A 20305-nucleotide genomic window follows, 5' to 3' on the forward strand; every position below is an offset into this window, starting at 1 on the left:
CGCCGAGCTTTGCAAATGAGCTTCATTGTCATAGGTATATAGTGTTATACGAGACAAGTAAATAAAGTAAAGACATTGCACGGATGTCAAAAGAAGTATATATCTAATACTATCGACTTAAACATGTATAAATGAAATTAGAAAGTAGCATTTTACGAACAAAAATAATCATTATGATTATTACTATAACTTTTCAAATTGGTTACTTTCGATACACTGGAAATAGTTTTGGATTTCAACTATGAATGGTCCAGAATGGAGCCTGGCTATTTTTGTGCGCATGCGTGGATACTTTTCAAAGAATTATTGACAAAAGCAAAAAACTGAACATGTTTGAGCGTATTTTATTATAATCAAAGATTGTCATAATTTATTAAAAGATTCTTAACAATAACTTTAACATCGTGTAACAAAAAGTACAAAAAAGCTTAAATAAACATTAAGATGATATCACAGGTATTCAAAACACAGACAGCAAATCGTCGAAGAAACTGTAATATTCTACTTGTTGCATTTTATATGTCTGCTATGTAAAGCACAAAGTATCAAACTGTACTGAATAAGTCAAATATTGTAGATGGCTGATCAATTATTTCAAATAATGCATAATTATGTTAGAATATTTTATTTCACCTTCCTTCAATTAAGTTACCTCATCACACAATTAAACGAAATGAAATGTTAATTACAATAACTCATTCGAAACAGTACAATATAAAACAATTGTTTGTACATATTGCTTTTCAGTTCAAAACAAAAGCCACGTGCCAGCAAGTGACCTCTGATTTTGACATTCTCTCTCCTGTACGCTATATACATGTCTTTATAATTTCTTGCAGGGCTAGTGTACGTAATAGATGTCATTTTACACAACTTTATGTCAGTCATCACTTGTGACATTTAGTGCGATCAATGGACGACGCATTATTTATAGTATCAAAGTGTTCATGTATCACTATTTTCTCAACATAAAACGTCACGAAGGACGTCATAACTGACGTCACATTGAACTAAAAAGACTGAACAAATTAAAGACCATCGACAATAATTTAGAAGAGATATTTACAAAGTGACAGTAGTTTTTTCAAGTTATGTACATACATATTATATCATTGTCAATAAATCTAAAATAGAAACCATGTCAAAAAAGTACTACTTTCAAAGTGGAATGTAAAGTGTTGTGTTAGACAGTCACTATAACAATTGTTACATTTCATATATTCTTTAAGCATAACTCATAAAACGAGTTTTATTTCAAACTACAGTACAATCTATGACTAGCAGTATACATACAACACACAGTCCAAAAATGACATTGGCACGTCGAATAATCAGAACTTATCGAAATAAATAGTTTAATATTAGTGTACTGTTCAACAGGTTAACATAAAGAATTTAGCCATCTAAGATAGAAAGATTTTCAATCTTTATTATTTCTGACAAAAGATACAAACATATTTAAATACCACACGGGTCTTTAAGAACGATTTACAAAATACTGAATTTGAAAACAAATTGTGTAGAGCTTATTTTGAAAGATGTTTTAAATCTAGTAGTAGATAAAAACTAAAATGAAAATTAAACTATTCTGAGAATGTTTGTATCAAATGTCAAGGTCAGAAGACTACAAGACAACTTCAAGGAGATTATGAATAACGCTTCATCCATCCATAGGTAAAAATTTTCCTTATATGCATACATATATCCTTTGTTTGCAAGCGTGTATGCGCATAAACAGATTTGTTCCTCTTAAAATAAGACTAGAACAAACCGAAAACTCTATCAAATGATCTTATCAAACTGTAAAATGTCTGTTGATTTGTTTCGAAAATTTTGGTACACCTAAATCATAAATTCCGAACTGTTCCTGTTTTTGTTATTTTTCCATATATGACGTTCCGACTGTTTTAGATTTTTAAGGAATAACACGTGCATTATTCAGTGAGAGTATTTAAACTCCCTCCTATCATCATGATCTAAAGCAATAAAAGACTCTCTCCAAACTTCTGGAAATACACACTGCTACTTCTTTTCAATATTTTGTCTTCTTTTCTTATTTTAAATGCATTCTGTGAGTAAACAAAACATGGTATTATAATTACAAACATGCTGAATATTTGACTTTGCATAAATCATGATGTATTTTTTTTCTCTATGTATATCTCCAGAAGTTTGAAAAGGCCAGCAGTTTAATAAAAAGCATCTACATCTCCTATATATGCACATTTTACTAGTACCATGTATATAATGAAACGACTCTATTACACAAAAAACTGCGTAGAAGTTGGGATAACATAATATATGCCATTTTATGAAGATCAAAGATTATTTCCAAACTGTAAATATCTAAATCGAAAATGTAATTAGCGGACTTTACAGTTATATGGACCTGGTTCAGGGATGACCTGTTAGCACAGATTTTACATATTACATATCTTAACATCTGAACTAATTTCTAACAATTTTATTCTTATAAATGAAGCCCAATTTTCGTAGCTTGCGGGCTGTTTGATATACAGTTACATTAATTAAAATATTATATTTTTAAAGCTAAGATGTTTTTAAACGAAAACCGTTACAATCGAGAAAAAAAAAAAGATACTGAAATCAACAAAGTATGAATTGCATATGTTTGTAGAACACACGCGTCTTTAATGGTAAAAATATTCTCGAAAGGTTTTAAGGTACATTCGCTAGGTCATTCTCGTGTCTTTCGACAAGTTAAGTTCACTGTCGAGTTATAAATAGAAAATTGAGAAGTAATTTATACCTCATTAGAAAGACAAATTGCTGTTAGGTGAAAAGAAAGCTATTACGCTTAATTTCTTTCTTTAGAATTTGATACTCCGTGTCGCGGTGTTCCAATGGTATCTATATTGACATTGCGAAGGACTAAAATATAGACAAATAAATAATTGAACGCTTTTGTAAGTTGAAACAAAATGTTGCAATCACTGGTCTCAAACAAAGACAATGCCACTTTAAATGTCATTATGTCGACTCTTACTGCCAAATATAGCTTTAAATTTGTTACAGACGAAAAGATACATTGTTTGTCTCATACATTAGGAAGTTCAGCATGGGTTACTAGGTGAAACGAATTAACAAGGTACAAATGGTAAAAATCAGTATTATTATATAACTATGATTTTTATGATCACACTAAATGCGTGCAATATAACGAAAACACCTTTTTAAGGCACGATATACCCTACTTATCCAAGCACTTTTTAAACTGCTACCAATGAATTACAAAAAAATGCATTTTTATATTGTAAAATTTATTTGTTTTTTCACTTAATACTGTAGTTTTCTTTTTCATTTCCAACGTGTTCGTCCTCAACATTTGAAGTTTTTAGGTGGATTATTTCAGTATTAGAGAGCAGACAATCGTTCAAATACAACTCCTGATTGGCCAACAACCATTTAATATTTCATGATTTGAGTTACCCCACGACTCTCCTTGATTTACTTGAAATACTATTATCTAAGCCTATCTGGATATTGGGAAAAACTTATATCTCGCACTGAATCAATATAAAATGTGTCGCCATGATAAATGTTTAATTTTGTCTGTATACCTTAGATGTTTGTCCTCGTAGGGACAGGTCGCGTTTTCACCATTTAAGATAATGGTCAAATGTCAACGGACTAAAATGTTATGTTATTTTGTCAATATTTTGTATCTATTGTATGGGTAACGTATCACTTATGAATGAAATATACACTGTCAAGGAATCGACTAAAACAAATAATATGGACGGTTTATGTAAATATAAGAGTTAAAACTATATACAGTTTATTGAACAGCTCGACCTCATGAATTTTTGATAGCTTACGACTTTCTTCATATTATAACGAACTTAACTAAGGACTGAACATTGTTTGATAATTTTTATAAAAATTCCCGTTTTATAAATTTTCAAATTGCTATTGCCCTGAAGCATTGATTGTGACGTAATCATTTCAATATGCTCTTTGGAAAAGAAATAGAAAACGCTGAAAAAAGTTCCTTAGACTTTATGTTACTTAATAGGATATGGTTTTCTGGCGTATTTGACAAAAATCAAATAAAGCTTATGTAAATCGCATTTGATTTCAATGTCAAATAATTTCAAAAGGGTTTAAAGAATAAATGACTTGCATTAAATCTTGGTGAAAAATCGATACCAGATTGCTATTCATGCATGTTAATTTGAGAACTATTTTTTATAAAAATATTAGCGCACGATTACAAAACATGATGGATTTTCATGGGTTTTACTCGTAGGATTTTAGAAGTCAAACTTTTTTTTATTATAAGTTTATAGTCAATAACTGTCTTAATTAAATCATAACAGTTACTGTTACGTTTGATCAACATTATATAATGCCATGTTTACGTTTACAATATTTTACATGTAAGATTCACGCAGTCCGATATATTTATAATTATATTGTTTTAAGCATCGTAAACCGAACACGTGGTAATTTATATAACGTCATTCTAATATATTATATTATATCCCTTTGATTAGAATTTCGAAGTATTTGGACAGTCTGTTATAAAAACTGGAACAATATTGTACAATATGTAACTCATAATTGTGCTTGTCAACGCTTTCGAGAGCGACTTTATCACACAACTCGTCTGTTTTCGTTGCGAAATACGCGTATGGCAGCTCGGTGCCGGCGTTTTTCTGAGTTACGTGGTTTAAAATGACGTCATACCTGACGTATAATTAAGTACAACGGTTATGAACAGTTATCAAGAGTCACCTTCGTAAACGATTCTTATTGCTGTATCCCGTTGCGGTGGCTCGTCAGCATGTTCAATAAGCGGTTCCTCGGGGGGCTCCGCCACGTCGTTCACACCTATAATCCAGTCAATAACACGCTGGTCCTTTTCACTATCGGTATCTGAATCAACGTAAGTTTCATCGCCCTCGTTTTGTTTTTCGTCCTTGATATTCAATGCATTTGAGGAGGCATAATGTCGCATCCCATTAATTCTATACTTTTGCGATGTCACCTTATTGTTTTGACTATTTTTAGCGTTTTTCTTGCTATCTGTCAAACTTTTATCTGACCCGTTTCTAGGCAAATTAATATTTCCATCAATGCTACGTCTACGCCCTGTAAGTTGTGCTTCACTTCTACTCTTCGGAAGGGTTCGAGGTGTAGACACTGTTTCTTTAAGGCTGTATTTTGATTTCTGGCGGTCCAGTCCAGTTACGGAAGTACAACGGTGTGGTACAGCTGTGCTCGCACCGTTCCGCATGACTGTACTCTCGTCTTTCACACCGGAAACTGAAGCAAGCAAAACAAAAAGAAACATGTAGTGAATATAACTTGAAATAACGTTGTTTTTTTCGCCATGAAGTAATATGATTTCATATGGTGAAGACTTAGGAAGCTAAATTTATATAACTATTTATTATTGATTGATTTATTGATATGTTTGGCCTTATTTTCCAAAAAATAAGACTTAGGTACATTGATTATTTCCATAAAATAAAAATATATAAAACGTTATTTATCACAGTGGAAACATGACATGTATCTATTATTAATTAGCTACTAGTATATTACGAAGCACAGCCGGGTACCAGCAAGGTTCAAGAAAGCAGGTCGCGGGTTCAAGCTCTGCATTATATAACACAATCAGAAGCGAATTCAAACATTTATGCTATTCAAATAAGCTTACAGCTTTTTTTCAGCATCGAGCTTTACCACAGGTATACTAGAACCAAATTTCTTATTTTAAAATATGTATTTAAAACTGTTTCTCAATAGTAAACATTGTAAAATGTATGTCTAACCGAAGTATAAATTTTCACGATAAAGTATTACTGTAAGACAATGTAGTTCTACTTACACAATTCATTTATGTATTAGGTAAAGTTAAATATATTTATCAGGAATTTCTACAGTTGAAGTAAATATATAAATATTAAATATTTTAGTGAAAAAAGGTCAATAGATATATTAAAAAAAACCAAGCATTATGTAAATTGATGTTATATATGACGTCACCAACGTGTGCCATATTGTTTTAACTGTTTCTGTGTAACGTGGTCTGAGTCATTAATGCTTATCTTGCGACACTGTTTTCTCTCGGACGAACACAAGTAAAATTAGAACAGTCTTTGAATAAAACAAATGAGTGAAAAAAGCACAACGCACAACTAACTGATACACGTTCTGACGTTTTTCATAAACAACAGCAAAGTACAACCATTTTATGTAGATTTAGTGACCTATATATCTTATTAAAAGAATTAGTCGGATTAAGAACATGGCGCTCCTATCGAATTAACAGAACAATACTATCACGTATAAATGAATGAATATTTGATTTGTTAACGCTCTATAATCACAAACAGGTCATTCATTATACACGAGATTAACCAATAAATAAATGCTTAATTCTCTTAGGTTTAATTAATTAATCGCCAAACAAATGACTGTAAAGTGAAAAAATTGTACAGTAGTGATTCCCTTATACACCAGTCACCGATGATAACGTCTACATTTGAATAACTTGACTTTTTTCAAATTGTATGAATATCAATCGTAGACGGTTTATGCAATAAAAAAAAGCATGTTGGCATGAACGCCAAATATATAAAAGAAGCAATATGCATTTAAGAAATCGAATGGAAAAAAAAATAAGGATTTAAACATGAAAAATCTACCTCTTCTTCAAAGTCTCACACTAACACAGAGTTTAATTCCAGGATATAGCTCCAAAGTTGCATGTATACATTCAAAAGAACCACAGAGGTAATAGCACACTTGGATAAGAAACACTAAATATTCGTTTCAATATTTAACTACAGATTCAAACTTTATCTGACGCGCTCTCTCAAAAGAATTACTGTTCCACGGACTAAGCTGTAAATTTGTTTAAAAAATTTGATAGTTTAAAAAGAATGTACGCGATGTTGGACATTCATATACGACCCACTGATTTGGCACAGTAAGAAAAAGACAGGTTTGTATAGAGTAGAACAATTAATGACATTGACATTGTCTTTATATCATGCCGCTACCTTATGTAGCACATTTATCAGACACGTGTGTTAGTACAGGTTGTGTAAAACAATATATTTAAATTGGCAAACTCAAAGTGTTCGTTAATTACGTCAGGGGAGTTATATACTCGAACATAATTATGCAGATGAGGTCAGCTATTGATCAGGCATTAAACATGACATGCACATTTGGACTTAATGAAAAAAAACCACCTTTTTTCTTATATGAAGCAAAAAAAATCCAGTTGATATTACAAAAGAAGTAATTGATACAAGGCTTTTCATTTGGATATGCCGTTACAACTGCAAGCGTTCTTTCTTATATTCATATATTTGTAGAGAAGTATTATGACCTCAATTACAAATATGGTTCACTGATGCGAACGTCAGTGACAAAACGGTATTATAAATTTTAATTACGGTACTTATTATAAGTATCTGGATAAATTTCGTACTCTAAAGTTTCTGCAGTTGGACGATTAGAAGCTAATGTTCGTCTGTATGATGCTGTTGTACACAAAGGAACCCTAGCCCTATCTGTAATAACGTTTACAAGCTCTTCTGTACATGAATGCTATGTGGAAACAGCCATGTTGTTCTGTGTTTAAACCATTCGACAGTCTCAAACTGAGATATTTTCGAAAGTGAATCTGTACACGTCAATGCATAAACCAGACATGTTTGATGCGAAATGCCCTTTCATCTCATCTCTGGAAATTGTCTTTGATGAACACCTTTGTATGTTATGATAAAATAAATAGTTTAACATTTGAAGTATTGTAGTATATCTATAGCGTCATCGAGTGTTTATATTTGGGATTATTATTTTCATATTCCAATGTGCTTTGATGAAATTTGAGATTGGTAAACAATTTAAGCTGTTAAGGAATTATAAGTTTGTATACATTTATGTTTTATCCGGTATACAAGTAAACATTTAGTGATACATTGTACTGTAAAAAGGGCTTGGCTGAATTTTATTTTTCATATAATTCTGATTCAGCTAACCACTACGTCAGAAGTCGTATGTCTTGACCGACAATAAATGGCGATATATTCTGTAATTACTTGATGGGATACCTAAAAAAGCTATGTTCTAGAAAAAAAACACACAAAAAATACATATTTTTTTCATATTCAATTGGATTTGGATTCTCAATCTACAGGAACCCAGATATGCGAATGTTCTATAGGAACCCAGTTCTGCGAATGTTCTATGTAACCCAGTTCTGCGAATGATCTATGTAACCCAGTTCTGCGAATGTTCTATGAATCAGAAGTGTTTCAGGCGTTTCATTATGACTTGTTAGGAATTCCACATAATATACGTTATTCACTGATTATAGTATCACATAGTTTCCGGTTACATTAAATCAATTTATTGAACACACATGGCGATCTCGTTGATCAGATCAAGATGCAAGCTGCGGATGTTTTATATTTTTAAATGAGATTGAAGCAGTGTATTTGACAATTTAAAGTTCAAAGATTTTTATCGCATTCGGAAAACAGTACCTAAACTTTTCATACCGAAACATGGCTTCATGTCAGACAAAATGGGCAACAAATTAAAAGTGACGGGCAATTTATGGAAACACTTCAAGATAGACAATATATTAAATATTTGACATAAATTAGACTGTCCGCTACCACGAGAGAACAATATATGTTTTCTTTTTTATGTGTGTTGCATATCATTTTCTTTCATTCTTTCTTTCTGTAACCCCTTTCATTCATGAATTCCACTTTCTCCCTTTCTCTTTCTTTTTACGTTGTTTTTCAGTCCTTAAAGTTTTCTTCGATTTCCTTTCATGTCCTTCATAGTTATTTTCCGCTTTTCTACATTACTTTCTTAACATTCTCTATATACTGTTATAGTCGAATATTATCTTGTAGACGATAGTCTGTTTGTGTTAATAGTTTAAATTTAAATATTAGTAAACCTGAACCTGATATTAACACATTCAGTTCCACTTACTTCATAAGAGTCATTTGTAGGAATAATAAATTCTTCAGACACTAAATTTTTCTTAAAGTAGTTTGCACTTAAACGTACCTGACGGGTTTTGACTATAAACATTTTTCGTACATTCAAAATAGTTAATAAAAACACAACACTGGAAAATTTAAGCTATTAAAACAAGGTGATCAATAACGCTCCACTACGACTGCATTAAGTTTTCAAGAGCAGTGCGGCAAAACTGTTTGAAATACTTGAAATGAATTTGTTTCAAATATTTTATCTTAAGGCACTTGGACTTCAAGGGTATCAAACATTGTAAAGTGATATCGGAAGCTCCTTGCAGGGGAGCAGGAGTCTCGTTTTGAGGACTTTCAAATGATAAAGTTTACTACATATATTTAGAGTTTTCAGTGGTCAAAATAAAGGCAAAAATGCGAGAGGACTAGTACGCTTTTATACAACTTTATGAAAATAGGAAAGTCGAAAGCAATTACATATATATGTGTAGTAAGCTCAGAAATAAGTGTGTCCTGTCACAATTACATAGTAAAACAGAAAATACTGTTGAGATCGTTTGTCATTGAAAATCAAAATCATTTATCTTACTCGAACCTAACTGTTTATCAACTTGTTACATACATGTATCTTGCTCTTAGTTTTACAGCTGACTTAATATTTTCCGTACCGACAACTTCTGCTGGCACATGGGAAGAAGACGAGGAAGTAAAGAGTTTAATGTAATAAGACAAACTTACTTTGCTGTATCGTCTTTGTTAAATCAGCAGTAATGATTTGTTTGTATGACCGTCTCTCTGTACCAGCTGAGAGAACTCTTCCTTTACTCTTCTGACTAGATGAAGACGATGTCCGACTCTGAGAATTTAGTCTGTACCCTTGCACTGATGAATCACTATGGATACTTTTTCTTCCAGTTCTAAGAGTTAATTTATGAAATGTATTACTTCTTTGGGAAATAAATCCGTTACTAACAAGGGTGGATGTTTTTCCAACATGTGCAATTGGAGGTAGCTCGGGAGCACTCATTCTCCGCCTGCTGAGGACAGAAAAATCCCCGTTACTCTCTGCAGCATTTTCTTGTGTAATTTTTAATCCATTATTTAACTTGGTTTCATTAATATCCTTTAGTTTTAATTTATCCTTTTCTGGTATTATGAATTTAACTGTTCTATTATACTTTTCAGAAACGAGGCCGGTGTTAGAGAGTCGTTTCCCATACGGGCTGTCGATACTATCTGAAGACACCGAAAAAACTTCGAAAGCAGACGAATCCATAATAGCTAGATTATCTTTCAGGCGCATGCGCGACGGTCTTTTCATAATGACTATTTAAAAAGCCGCTATAGGTTATTTGATCTGTATTAAATTTCATATAAAGATCTTTTCAGTGTTCTATTTACAATGTGTATTCATCAATTTGCGCTTTTGTGTCAAAATTATATCTTTTTGTCCGTCCTTTGTGTATTTGCTTTTTTGCTTTTATAAACCTAGAGTTTACATGACGTCATTACCACGAGCGTACTTGATGATTGTTCGGAAGCCTTTCAGATGGATCAATCTTTGCCAAGGTTGATTCAACGGATGATTTAGCTGATAACTTCGTCGTTCAATGCCTGTAAAACAAATAAATAGACATTGTAAATAAAGTTACCGATTGAATACTTGTTTGATCACAAGGTTAAGAATTTTTGCTTAATTTTCTAAAGTCGGGTGAAATCCAGGCCTGCACCCAATTGACTCGAGCATGTGTTTGAATGACCGATAAGAGTTTATAATTAATTTGTTTTATCTAAAAGTGGCCGATACATTCTAAATAAAGTATTATTCCGAAAGCCTTCAGGTAAAAATATCAGTTGTTTACTTAACGCTCTGTAGCAATAAAAGTTAATGGGCATTTAAGTTTTAATGGAGAGCCAATTTTATTCAATTTTTTTTTTTCTGAGTGAAGGTGGTCTGGGGAGCGGATGTGCACCGACATACATTGGTCATGTTGCGATTAAGCTATCAAACATAAACTGGGCATTATGTTTACACTGGGTAGAACCGCCGGCCTTTTCTGACAGTTGACGGCTTCCTCGCATTTAACCTAGAGCGCGGATCGAACCAAAGCAGCGAGGAGATAGGCGAGACTGTCGAAGCCATCGCCATGCCAAAGACATCGCTTTTATAACGGGGAAATATTCAACAAAAACGAATTATGTAACAAGTCTTCAATTTTCAGATTCGGGCAACGGATTTTTTTTGTCCAAAATTGTTTCAAATTTAACCGCAGCTTTAGGTCCGGTTACTAGGCGAATCAGAAAACTTTATTTTTTTTAACTAAAGTTCTATTGGAATTTGTTCGAATAGAGACGCAGAAAAATAATCTGTTTGCATGCTATTAATATCAGAAACGATGTAATTAGTCCGGCCGCATGCCGGTATTGATTTCATATTTATTTCCTTATCTGAGGTGAAGGTCATTTAACAGCTGAGTAAAACTGTACATTTTGATGGTGGGCGAAAAAAATTCCACAGGTTTCCGAATGGAATAGATAATATTGTCTTAAGGGGTGTGCAGGTGCTCTGAGCTGTATTGTTAGACAGAATAATCCGTTGCAAGGCTCCTGTAGAAATGGCTTGTAAAACGTCATAAAATTGAATCCCCTGTGACAGAGTTCAATTCACAGGGAACTGTTACTTCTGTGTTGCCCGTTCCCCAAATTATTTCTGTTCACATAACCAGAATACAATGTCATACCCATCATATGTCATATGTCAGGTGATGATAAAGTTATAGAAAAGTGTATATTTTTCCCGCAAATATGATTTATCTATGGACTTGATAAATAACATATAAAAAACTATTCTTTTATTACTACAGATACAAATCTTTTCCCAGTGAAATGTCATATCTTGTTGTAAAACTGACCAGTTAATTTCAAAACTTTTATACTTAATATGGGTCAAAATTATATATAATAAAAGACAGAACATAACCCTCGTAGCTATTCAAAAAAGAGTCCATTCAGAATTCCGGAAATTTAATTTCAATAAAATTTTGTGAACCCTAGAATGCACTTCCTATATTATGGAAGTGTTCAAATAGAGAATACAATGGTTAGTATAAGACAGACGTAATTCACAGTAAGTCTTCTTAAAACGAACTAAGTACAAACAAACACAAGTTTACAATGCTTATTGTTATGTTAAGAGAACAATAAAAGGTATCAAAGTTTTGTAGTGTCATACGGTACATCAATAAATAAACAAATAAGAATAAGAAAAGAGCAAAAATGAAGACAATTTAAGGTACCGGTATTGATTTTAGCGTCATCAATTTTATCCCGGGTTCACACAGTCCTTTTTGTATTACAAAGCACGTCTGTGTTCTTGGTCAATGTCTGACAGTTTTACATAAATACAATTTATAAATCACTATAAAGAAAAATGGTAAAGGACACACAAGTTATCTTCCACTTGCTACCATTGATAGGGTCATTCCTGGTCTAAAATCTCCACAAAATAAGCCGAAAATTATTCCTGTATTTTCGTTTCCTAGTATTGTATAATCTTTACATACATGTAGGATTGTGACAATTAAAAGTTTGTTTAGAATTTTACAGATTTGTTTGATAATGTACTGACCCGTACCGAGTCTGTCCTTTCCACCCTGCTCCAAGATTTTGTCGTTTTTATACATTTGTATAGTTAAATTGACAATTCATAAATTTAGTTTATAATATTCCAGTATCTAAACAGAAACAAACAGACGGGAAATAGAAAAAATGCGTCAAGTTCACGTTTTTTTCTATTTTTCCAGCGTCATTACTTCAAATAACTTTATTACAATTAAACAGAATATGCTATATATTGTAACATCTTTAAAATTAATACTACAAAACGAAGAAACCGTTTCACGAACATGACGTGGTGTTTTCGAGTGGTTGACCACTCAGTTGCTCTAACAAAACAGATTACCTTAAAACCTCCCTAATGCTTAGGATAAAAAAGATTTCAGCAACATTTTCGAAACGGGCACTGGAAACAAAGTGAAATACATTCGCTTCTAGAGAATAAGTTAGTTCATACTTAAAGTAAAGTTGATTTTAAAGATGTCAGTTGTCTAAATACGGAGAATGTCTCTAAATGCAAAGCCAGAGAAAATGAGATAAATGGTGTCAGTCAATATAAAAAAAATGATAATTCGTTAAGAAATAAATACATACAGAAATGATATGACAGACAAGGAGGTGTGTGTAGACAGAAAGACCTGTCCATATCAGCTGGTATGTATGAAAACTAAATAGTGGACAACTGTAAATCGAAGTTCATCCATTTATTTATTTGAGCTTTACGGCGCACAAACACAGTTCATCCATGGCAACATAATAAATAAATAAGTGTATCACCTTCTTAACCTGGTAAGGTCAACCACAAATATTTCATTCTATATATAATAGAAATGTTTGGTTTGTTTTAACTTGGAATTACCGTTTATATAATAGCCACACATTTAGGACGTGACTTTATGGTTCCAATATCGATGTGTTTACAAGAAATGATAATATTTTCGTTTTTACTTTCGGTGTGGATAAGCTTAACGGTTGTGTTTTGAAACGACAGTCGTGTATTATGCTATATATAACAGTACGCCCAGAAACAGTAAACACTATCGTCATTATACCTTCACCTTTAGTCAGCCACACCCCATGTGCAAAGAGATGTCTTTAAACATATCATTGGTTTGCATCTGCACAATAAAACAAATCATTTTGTCTGAAGAAAAAGTCTTAAGATATATAATAAATGAGTGAATTATATCAAGTGTTATAATACCTCTGTTGTTGGTTGATGATCTGCAAACACGAAACTCCTTTAAAATCCTGAAACTTGTCTGATAATATAATGTGAGCCGTGCCATGGGAAATCCAACATAGTGGCTTTGCGACCAGCATGGATCCAGACCAGCCTGCGCATCAACACAGTCTGGTCAGGATCCATGCTGTTCGCTTTCAAAGCCTATTGCTGTTAGAGAAACTGTTAGCGAACACCATGGATCATGACCAGACTGCGCGGATGCGCAGGCTGGTCTGGATCCATGCTGGTCGCAAAGCCACTATGTTGGTTTTCCCATGGCACGGCTCATATAATAAAACTGTTTTAGGATTATAGTATCAAAAATTGTTTTAGTATTTTAATATCAAAACGAAAGAAAACGAACAAGTTGCCTCAATACGAATAGTTATAACTAGATGACTTTATAAGTGTACTTCATATTCTCTCTAATAAAAAAAATATATTACCGATATAAAAAGATAAAATCTAGTAATCAACAAGGTCTCGAGTAACTTGGTCTAGTAATGCCAGAAATAGAGTTATGCCTTTACAAACCCCTTATTATAAAATTGGCATACACACGGTAGCAATTAAAGTTGAATTATGTATGTGCATCGAAATATTTTCAAGGTCCTATCATTAACCGTGCATTTTATCATGCAAAATCTAAGTGCCATTAAGATAGAGTGAATGTGTTTCAAAAACATTGAAAGACGTTTAAGAAAGTTTATTGAAATTTTAACCTCTCTAGCTTTTTTCATCTATTTCAGACAGTGACTATGATTGAATCAGCGAGTGTCGGTTTACAATGTTTTGTAGAAACATCAATATTTTACACCTTGCAACGTCATATGATCCGATCTTAGATCGCAAAATTATTTAATTATTATATCTGAAAATCATAATTATGATGGCATCTTGAAATGAGGAACTTTAGGGCAAAAGTTTAATAGTCAATAAAAATTCCGAGCCGTGTTTAAGGAAAAAAATATGTACCTAGTACAACTCTTCTGAGATTTAATGTGGTGCATAAAAACTGTTGTATCTCAGTTCGGGGTATCTCACACGGCGTTCCACTGTCAAAATACTCCTATACAGCTACTGTAATGAGCCAGAAATAGCTATTGTTAGTATTTAACCATCTATAGACTAATTTATTCAACTACTTATAAGAGAAAATTACCCCGATTGAAAAGAACAAATAAATACCAAACAAGGACAAAAAAATGTAAATATATCTGTGAAAATTGAATAATCAGGCTTATTCAATCACGGTAACAATACGTGCGCAGCATAAGAAAGAATGCCTCGTTAAGTCAGCACTCGCGACTTCTTTCTGAAGAGCAGAGAAAATCAGGCAATGTTGCATCTCTATGGTTAACTACAACTACATAATAACAGTTTCAAACGGTTGATTTATCTTTGAACACTAAATGAAGTATCTTCATAATATATAGTATTCCTTCTTGCACTGATCAATAACACCTTGTTGGTAAACGTTGCAAGGGTCTTTCCCGTGTTTACTGATGTGCTGAATTTTTAGTGTTAAGTGTTTGAGCACGTGTTATATATTTATTGTACATTGGTGTAAGCTCTATTTTGGTGAAATGATGAAGTTATTGTCAAACTTTGTACTGTCTTTAACTCTGTAGCTTCAAATTAAATTTGTTCAACTGTTCATTAACTGTCATAGATTTTAACATAACATTAAAGTACATGCCTTACCCACAACCTACATACATACTGAACAAGACACAATTTCATTTGAAATACTTAATCGCGGATTAATCGATTAAATATTTGTAAAAGTTGGGCTAACACTTCAACCCAGTAAGATATTTCTCTAAATCAATAATGGGGGAAAGACCCATTTTCCTGAGTCATTTGGATTAAGTGCAAACATTTAATGTATGAAAATCCCCAACGTCTTGTAATGAAAATCCTTCAAGGCTTTCTAGTTAGAAATGAGTTAATAACTATATAACATTAGAACTTGGAGGGAAGCTATAGCTTTGTTTGACTTTCTCATATTTCTGATTTCTAAATTTATACTAGGATTATCAGCTATGAAACATTCGGTCAGTTTAATTGTTAATAATTGAATTAGTAGCTCTACGCTTCATAATCACATCAGATAATACTCGCATTTACTTATTATTTATCCAAAGACAATCTAATTTTGACATATCAACTCAGTATTCCCTAGTCTACATTTTGTAGCATATTCATTTATTTTTGATGATACATGAAGAATTGAGAGCACTTTTCCGGGTATTTATTGAACTCCTCTCGTAGTAATGGTTGTAATCTTGATTCTACTTACCGTCACATTAGGGCAAAAAGCCGACAAGTGCTTTTTATGCAATTTTGGCGCTGATGTGGCGGTATTTGGCTTCTAAATCATTTCATATTCCAGTGAAAAATAACCATGAATCTAGGTATCGCATCTACTCATTTATACCCCAAGTTTTGCCTATATGACAGTTTTTGAAAAGGAAAAAAATGTTGAAGAGTTTTAAAATCACTATCTGAAACGGCAATAATTGTTTTTTTCCAGCAAAGCAAAATAGTTTCTTATTGTAAAAATGGCAAACAATTAATAGAAGTTTGTAGATTATCAACAACAACAACAACAACAAACTTTATTAGCAATATCGACATAACATGTCGTTGGCTAATGAACAGATAAAACTATAATAAATAACTAGATCTACATGCACATGAGTAAACATTACAATTATATGTATAATAAAAGAAATTCATATCAATGGTCTTAACTATAACGTTTCTGCCCTTAATTTATATGACTCGTTGATAAATTTACAGATATTTATTACAGTTTTTCTTTTTCTTGACCTCATTAATCTGTTGAATTTCTGCATAGTAGGCCATGAAAGATGTGGTATGTATTTTGATCGAATATTGGAATATTTGCAGCAAGTCATCAAAAAATGATATTCTGATTCTACGACATTATGATTACAATTTCTACAAATTCTATTAGCTCTATCGGTACCAACATATCTTCCTGTTTCTATAGCCAGGCTGTGTGCTGAAAGACGAAAACATGTAAGCAACTTTCTAAGATAGCCATTTTCTACAATATCAAGATAAGGCTCATATCTAAATTCGATTTTGAATTCTGAATAATAATCAAGTTTTGCCATATTGTTGATATCAAAGTGCCAGTTTTGCTTAAATTGGTCTCGGAGACGATGCTGTAACATAGGAAAATAATTTATATTTTCATTAATGTTGTTCCACAAATTGCTATAACCTAAGTCATTCAATAAAGATTTCACATGTTTAGCCCAATTTAAACATCTTGGGGAGTCAATATTATTACACTGCATAATAAAAACATGGTACATAAGTGAATTTTTATTATTCATCAGTTTCAGCCAGTACTTCAAAACTCTGAGATTAACATTAAAGGTTGAACTAAAACTGCAAATAATGGTAACAGGCTTAAGATTACCGAATTGTGATCTATTATTACCTAACTATATACAGAACATGAGAAATCTGTGAAAACAAATATCTGGACAAAAATGTTTCGTATTTCAAAATAAATTAATACATGTTGTTACTAAACAAAGTGATTTTCTACTGGTACATGTACATGTAGAATATATTCCGTTGTGGTAACATTAAGTAGGGAATAATTCTCTTCTTATACACCACAACACGGGTTTTGGGGTCTGCATTGAAACTGTCCTGTTCGTCAGCCTGTCCCGAAAATTACTTACACACCACTCAATGGATTTTAAACCCATACAAGATCAGATACACAAGACGGTTGTTTTAAATGTTTTCACACTGACCAGACAAAAATCATTGTATTAATATGTGGGCTGTTACGTCTTTTTTCATATTCTTCTTTTTTATTTTAGCACTGAGCTTCATGAAAACGATATATCATATGTAACATGTAACGAGAATGTATGCTATCATACATACACATACCATATATGCACATTGTCTCTGATTTTAGAAATAAAGAATAAAAGCGACACCAATAGCATTTAAATGCAATTTTATACGACAACACATTTAAAATTTAAAAAAAAAATTGTTTTCTCTTCCATAGCTTGAACGTCCGCTTTAATAATGTCCCACTTTAATTTGTTTCTGACGATTTATTATAAACTGTTTCAGTTAAATATCAACCTATATAATTGATATATTTCAAATTTTTGATATTGTAATGTACATTTTATGGCATACCTCTTAAAGAGTCTTTTTTTATGAATTCCAGTAAATGAAGTAATTTCGAGACAAACATAATTAATTCGATTAAATTAATAGAGAACAAGATGTTTATAACATAACTAAAATGCAATGTAGAAAAAGACAGATTTTCAGAAGAAAAATGAAGTAAATATGTTACCTGCATTTATCCAGAAAGCAAAAGATTCTAAGTGTAATATCACGACCACAGGAGCGAAGTGAACAGCTCGGTGAAAAGTATTGAAATCAAATATCTATCCCCGCTACGAATGTTTGAAAAAGGATAAAAACATATGAAGGTATCGAGTATTTGATTAGGACTCATTTATCATTTAAACGTTGATAACCCTCATGTCAACAAACATTGATACGGGTATTTAAAATAGCTTCCTTATAACAATTTAAACCTACCATGTTTAGGTTATATAGGTACAACTTTTAAGAATGTAGGACAGAATGATTTCTGGTTACCACTAAACATTAAAATTGTATATTGTACTGACTTTTATCACATCTTTACTTATCATTTCTTCCCATTTTATTTTTTATTTACAAAACAATTAATATTGAATTTAAAACATTCTTTTACTCACCAAAGTGTTAATGTTGAAAGTCCATTGATAACATGTTATTGATGATATTAAAGATAAGCAAACAAAAAACTTTTGAAAATTAGATGATAGCTCACGTTATGATTCCATACGGTGTCAAAAAAAAATGATTTCGTTTATTTATATATTATGCGTATATTCGCCGGCACGTTAATTAAGCCTTGATTCAATCCTTAGATACATAAAATTGTTATGATATGATCGACAAATTATTACATTCTATTCAATAACTATCAATATTTTCATTACAAGTTGACTGCTCGATAATATATTAATAGCTGTCTACACATTGTAACCGAGAAATGTAGGAATAAAAATGGCTTAAGTGTGAGGCCCCCACATTTACGCCCTTTAGGAGAATGGCAGTAACCTTAACTATTACATTAATTACAAACTGATTCAAGTAAATCTGTAACATCACGTCGAAGACCATTGACGTAATAATCTGCAATAACACAACTAAATACAAAGTTGTGTCACAGACATTAAGTGTTAGAACCTTACATTTAGGGAAAAGTCTTATCAAAAAAGAAAAGAAACAAAAATCTGTTTTCTAAAAGCAGAAATATAATAATGTGCTAGGTGAAAGGTTTTGCGATATCGTTCTATGATAGACTACTCGCCATGTTGACAGACTGCCTTAGCCGGTCCCAGGTGCAAGGTCTACTGCAATTCAAATTAATCACCTGCAGATAATTTAACATGCGTTTTCTGCAGATACTTTAAAATTTTGCTTATAAAAACATGTAGAGAAATCTTTTTTTTTCCAGTTGTTTTTAGTTCACATGCACCATTGATCTAACATGTATTTGCAGCTGCTTTATAAATTAAAAACCTTGTGTAACTAAGAACTTAATATACTCTTCAAGTAAAACAGATTTCAATTTGGCACCCTCAAGAAAACCTTTCATCCGTTGGTTGAAATAAAGCTGAACCAAAGCGAGCTTTTCATCATAAAATATGCCTACTGAAAATATGTATAGATACAAAATATGTTAATGAAACCCGATGACAACAGAGCACTACATTGTATGGGGCTCAAGGGCGAATTACCCTATATATTTTTTTTGTATTTTTTGCTTTGTTTCTCGTATAAGGTGAGTTTTTTTTTTAATTTCATTTTATTTATTTGTGTAGGAAATTTATCGCGGATTAATTTTAATACAGATTATTGCTGGCTTTGAAATTTAGTCGCTAACAGATTAGTATTATAGAAACCTATGGACATTTATTTTGACTAACTTTTCCAACTGTGAAGGCTTAACACCTCTTTCATAAGCCAGTATGCTGTTTGTTTTTGTTATTATGGCTTGTCTATTTGGGCCATGTGCTCCACAGAGGCCCTAATAGCTAGCCAGACTGGCTTTCGACTGGAACCCCCAAGGCAAACGGAAGGGAGGAAACCCAGTCATGAATTGGAGGTGGAACCTAGACAGCGAGATAAAGACAATCTCTATGTCGTGGAAAGCGGCTGAAGCAGCTGCTCAAGACCGTCAAAGATGGCGTCAAGTGGTCAAGGTCCTATGCCCTCCATGGGACGAAGAGGATTAAGTAAGTAAGTAAACAAGAGGGCCAAGATGGCCCTAGGTCGCTCACCTGAGATATACAACATAATACACCATAACAGTGTAAACACAGACCTAGTGATT

At 32.4% G+C, this 20305-nt stretch overlaps 1 protein-coding gene across 3 annotated transcripts; it reads right to left on the reverse strand.

Moving 5' to 3' along the window:
- Positions 1-328: 328 nt before the first annotated feature.
- On the reverse strand, positions 329-18766 carry LOC123539765 (uncharacterized). 3 transcript variants are annotated; one of them, XM_045324518.2, is made up of 3 exons: positions 18639-18766; positions 9735-10610; positions 329-5289 (listed from the first exon to the last, which is right to left on the reverse strand). In XM_045324518.2, exons 2-3 carry the CDS (start codon positions 10315-10317, stop codon positions 4748-4750), a joined length of 1125 nt encoding a protein of 374 aa, XP_045180453.2. In that variant the 5' UTR covers positions 10318-10610; positions 18639-18766; the 3' UTR covers positions 329-4747. The 3 variants fall into 3 exon arrangements, with proteins under 3 accessions (XP_045180453.2, XP_045180452.2, XP_045180454.2); XM_045324517.2 differs by lacking the exon at positions 18639-18766 and adding an exon at positions 18206-18339; XM_045324519.2 differs by lacking the exon at positions 18639-18766 and adding an exon at positions 14812-14920.
- Positions 18767-20305: the final 1539 nt, after the last annotated feature.

This window comes from Mercenaria mercenaria, chromosome 16, assembly GCF_021730395.1.
Source record: "Mercenaria mercenaria strain notata chromosome 16, MADL_Memer_1, whole genome shotgun sequence".
Classification (NCBI taxonomy): Eukaryota; Metazoa; Mollusca; class Bivalvia; order Venerida; family Veneridae; genus Mercenaria; species Mercenaria mercenaria.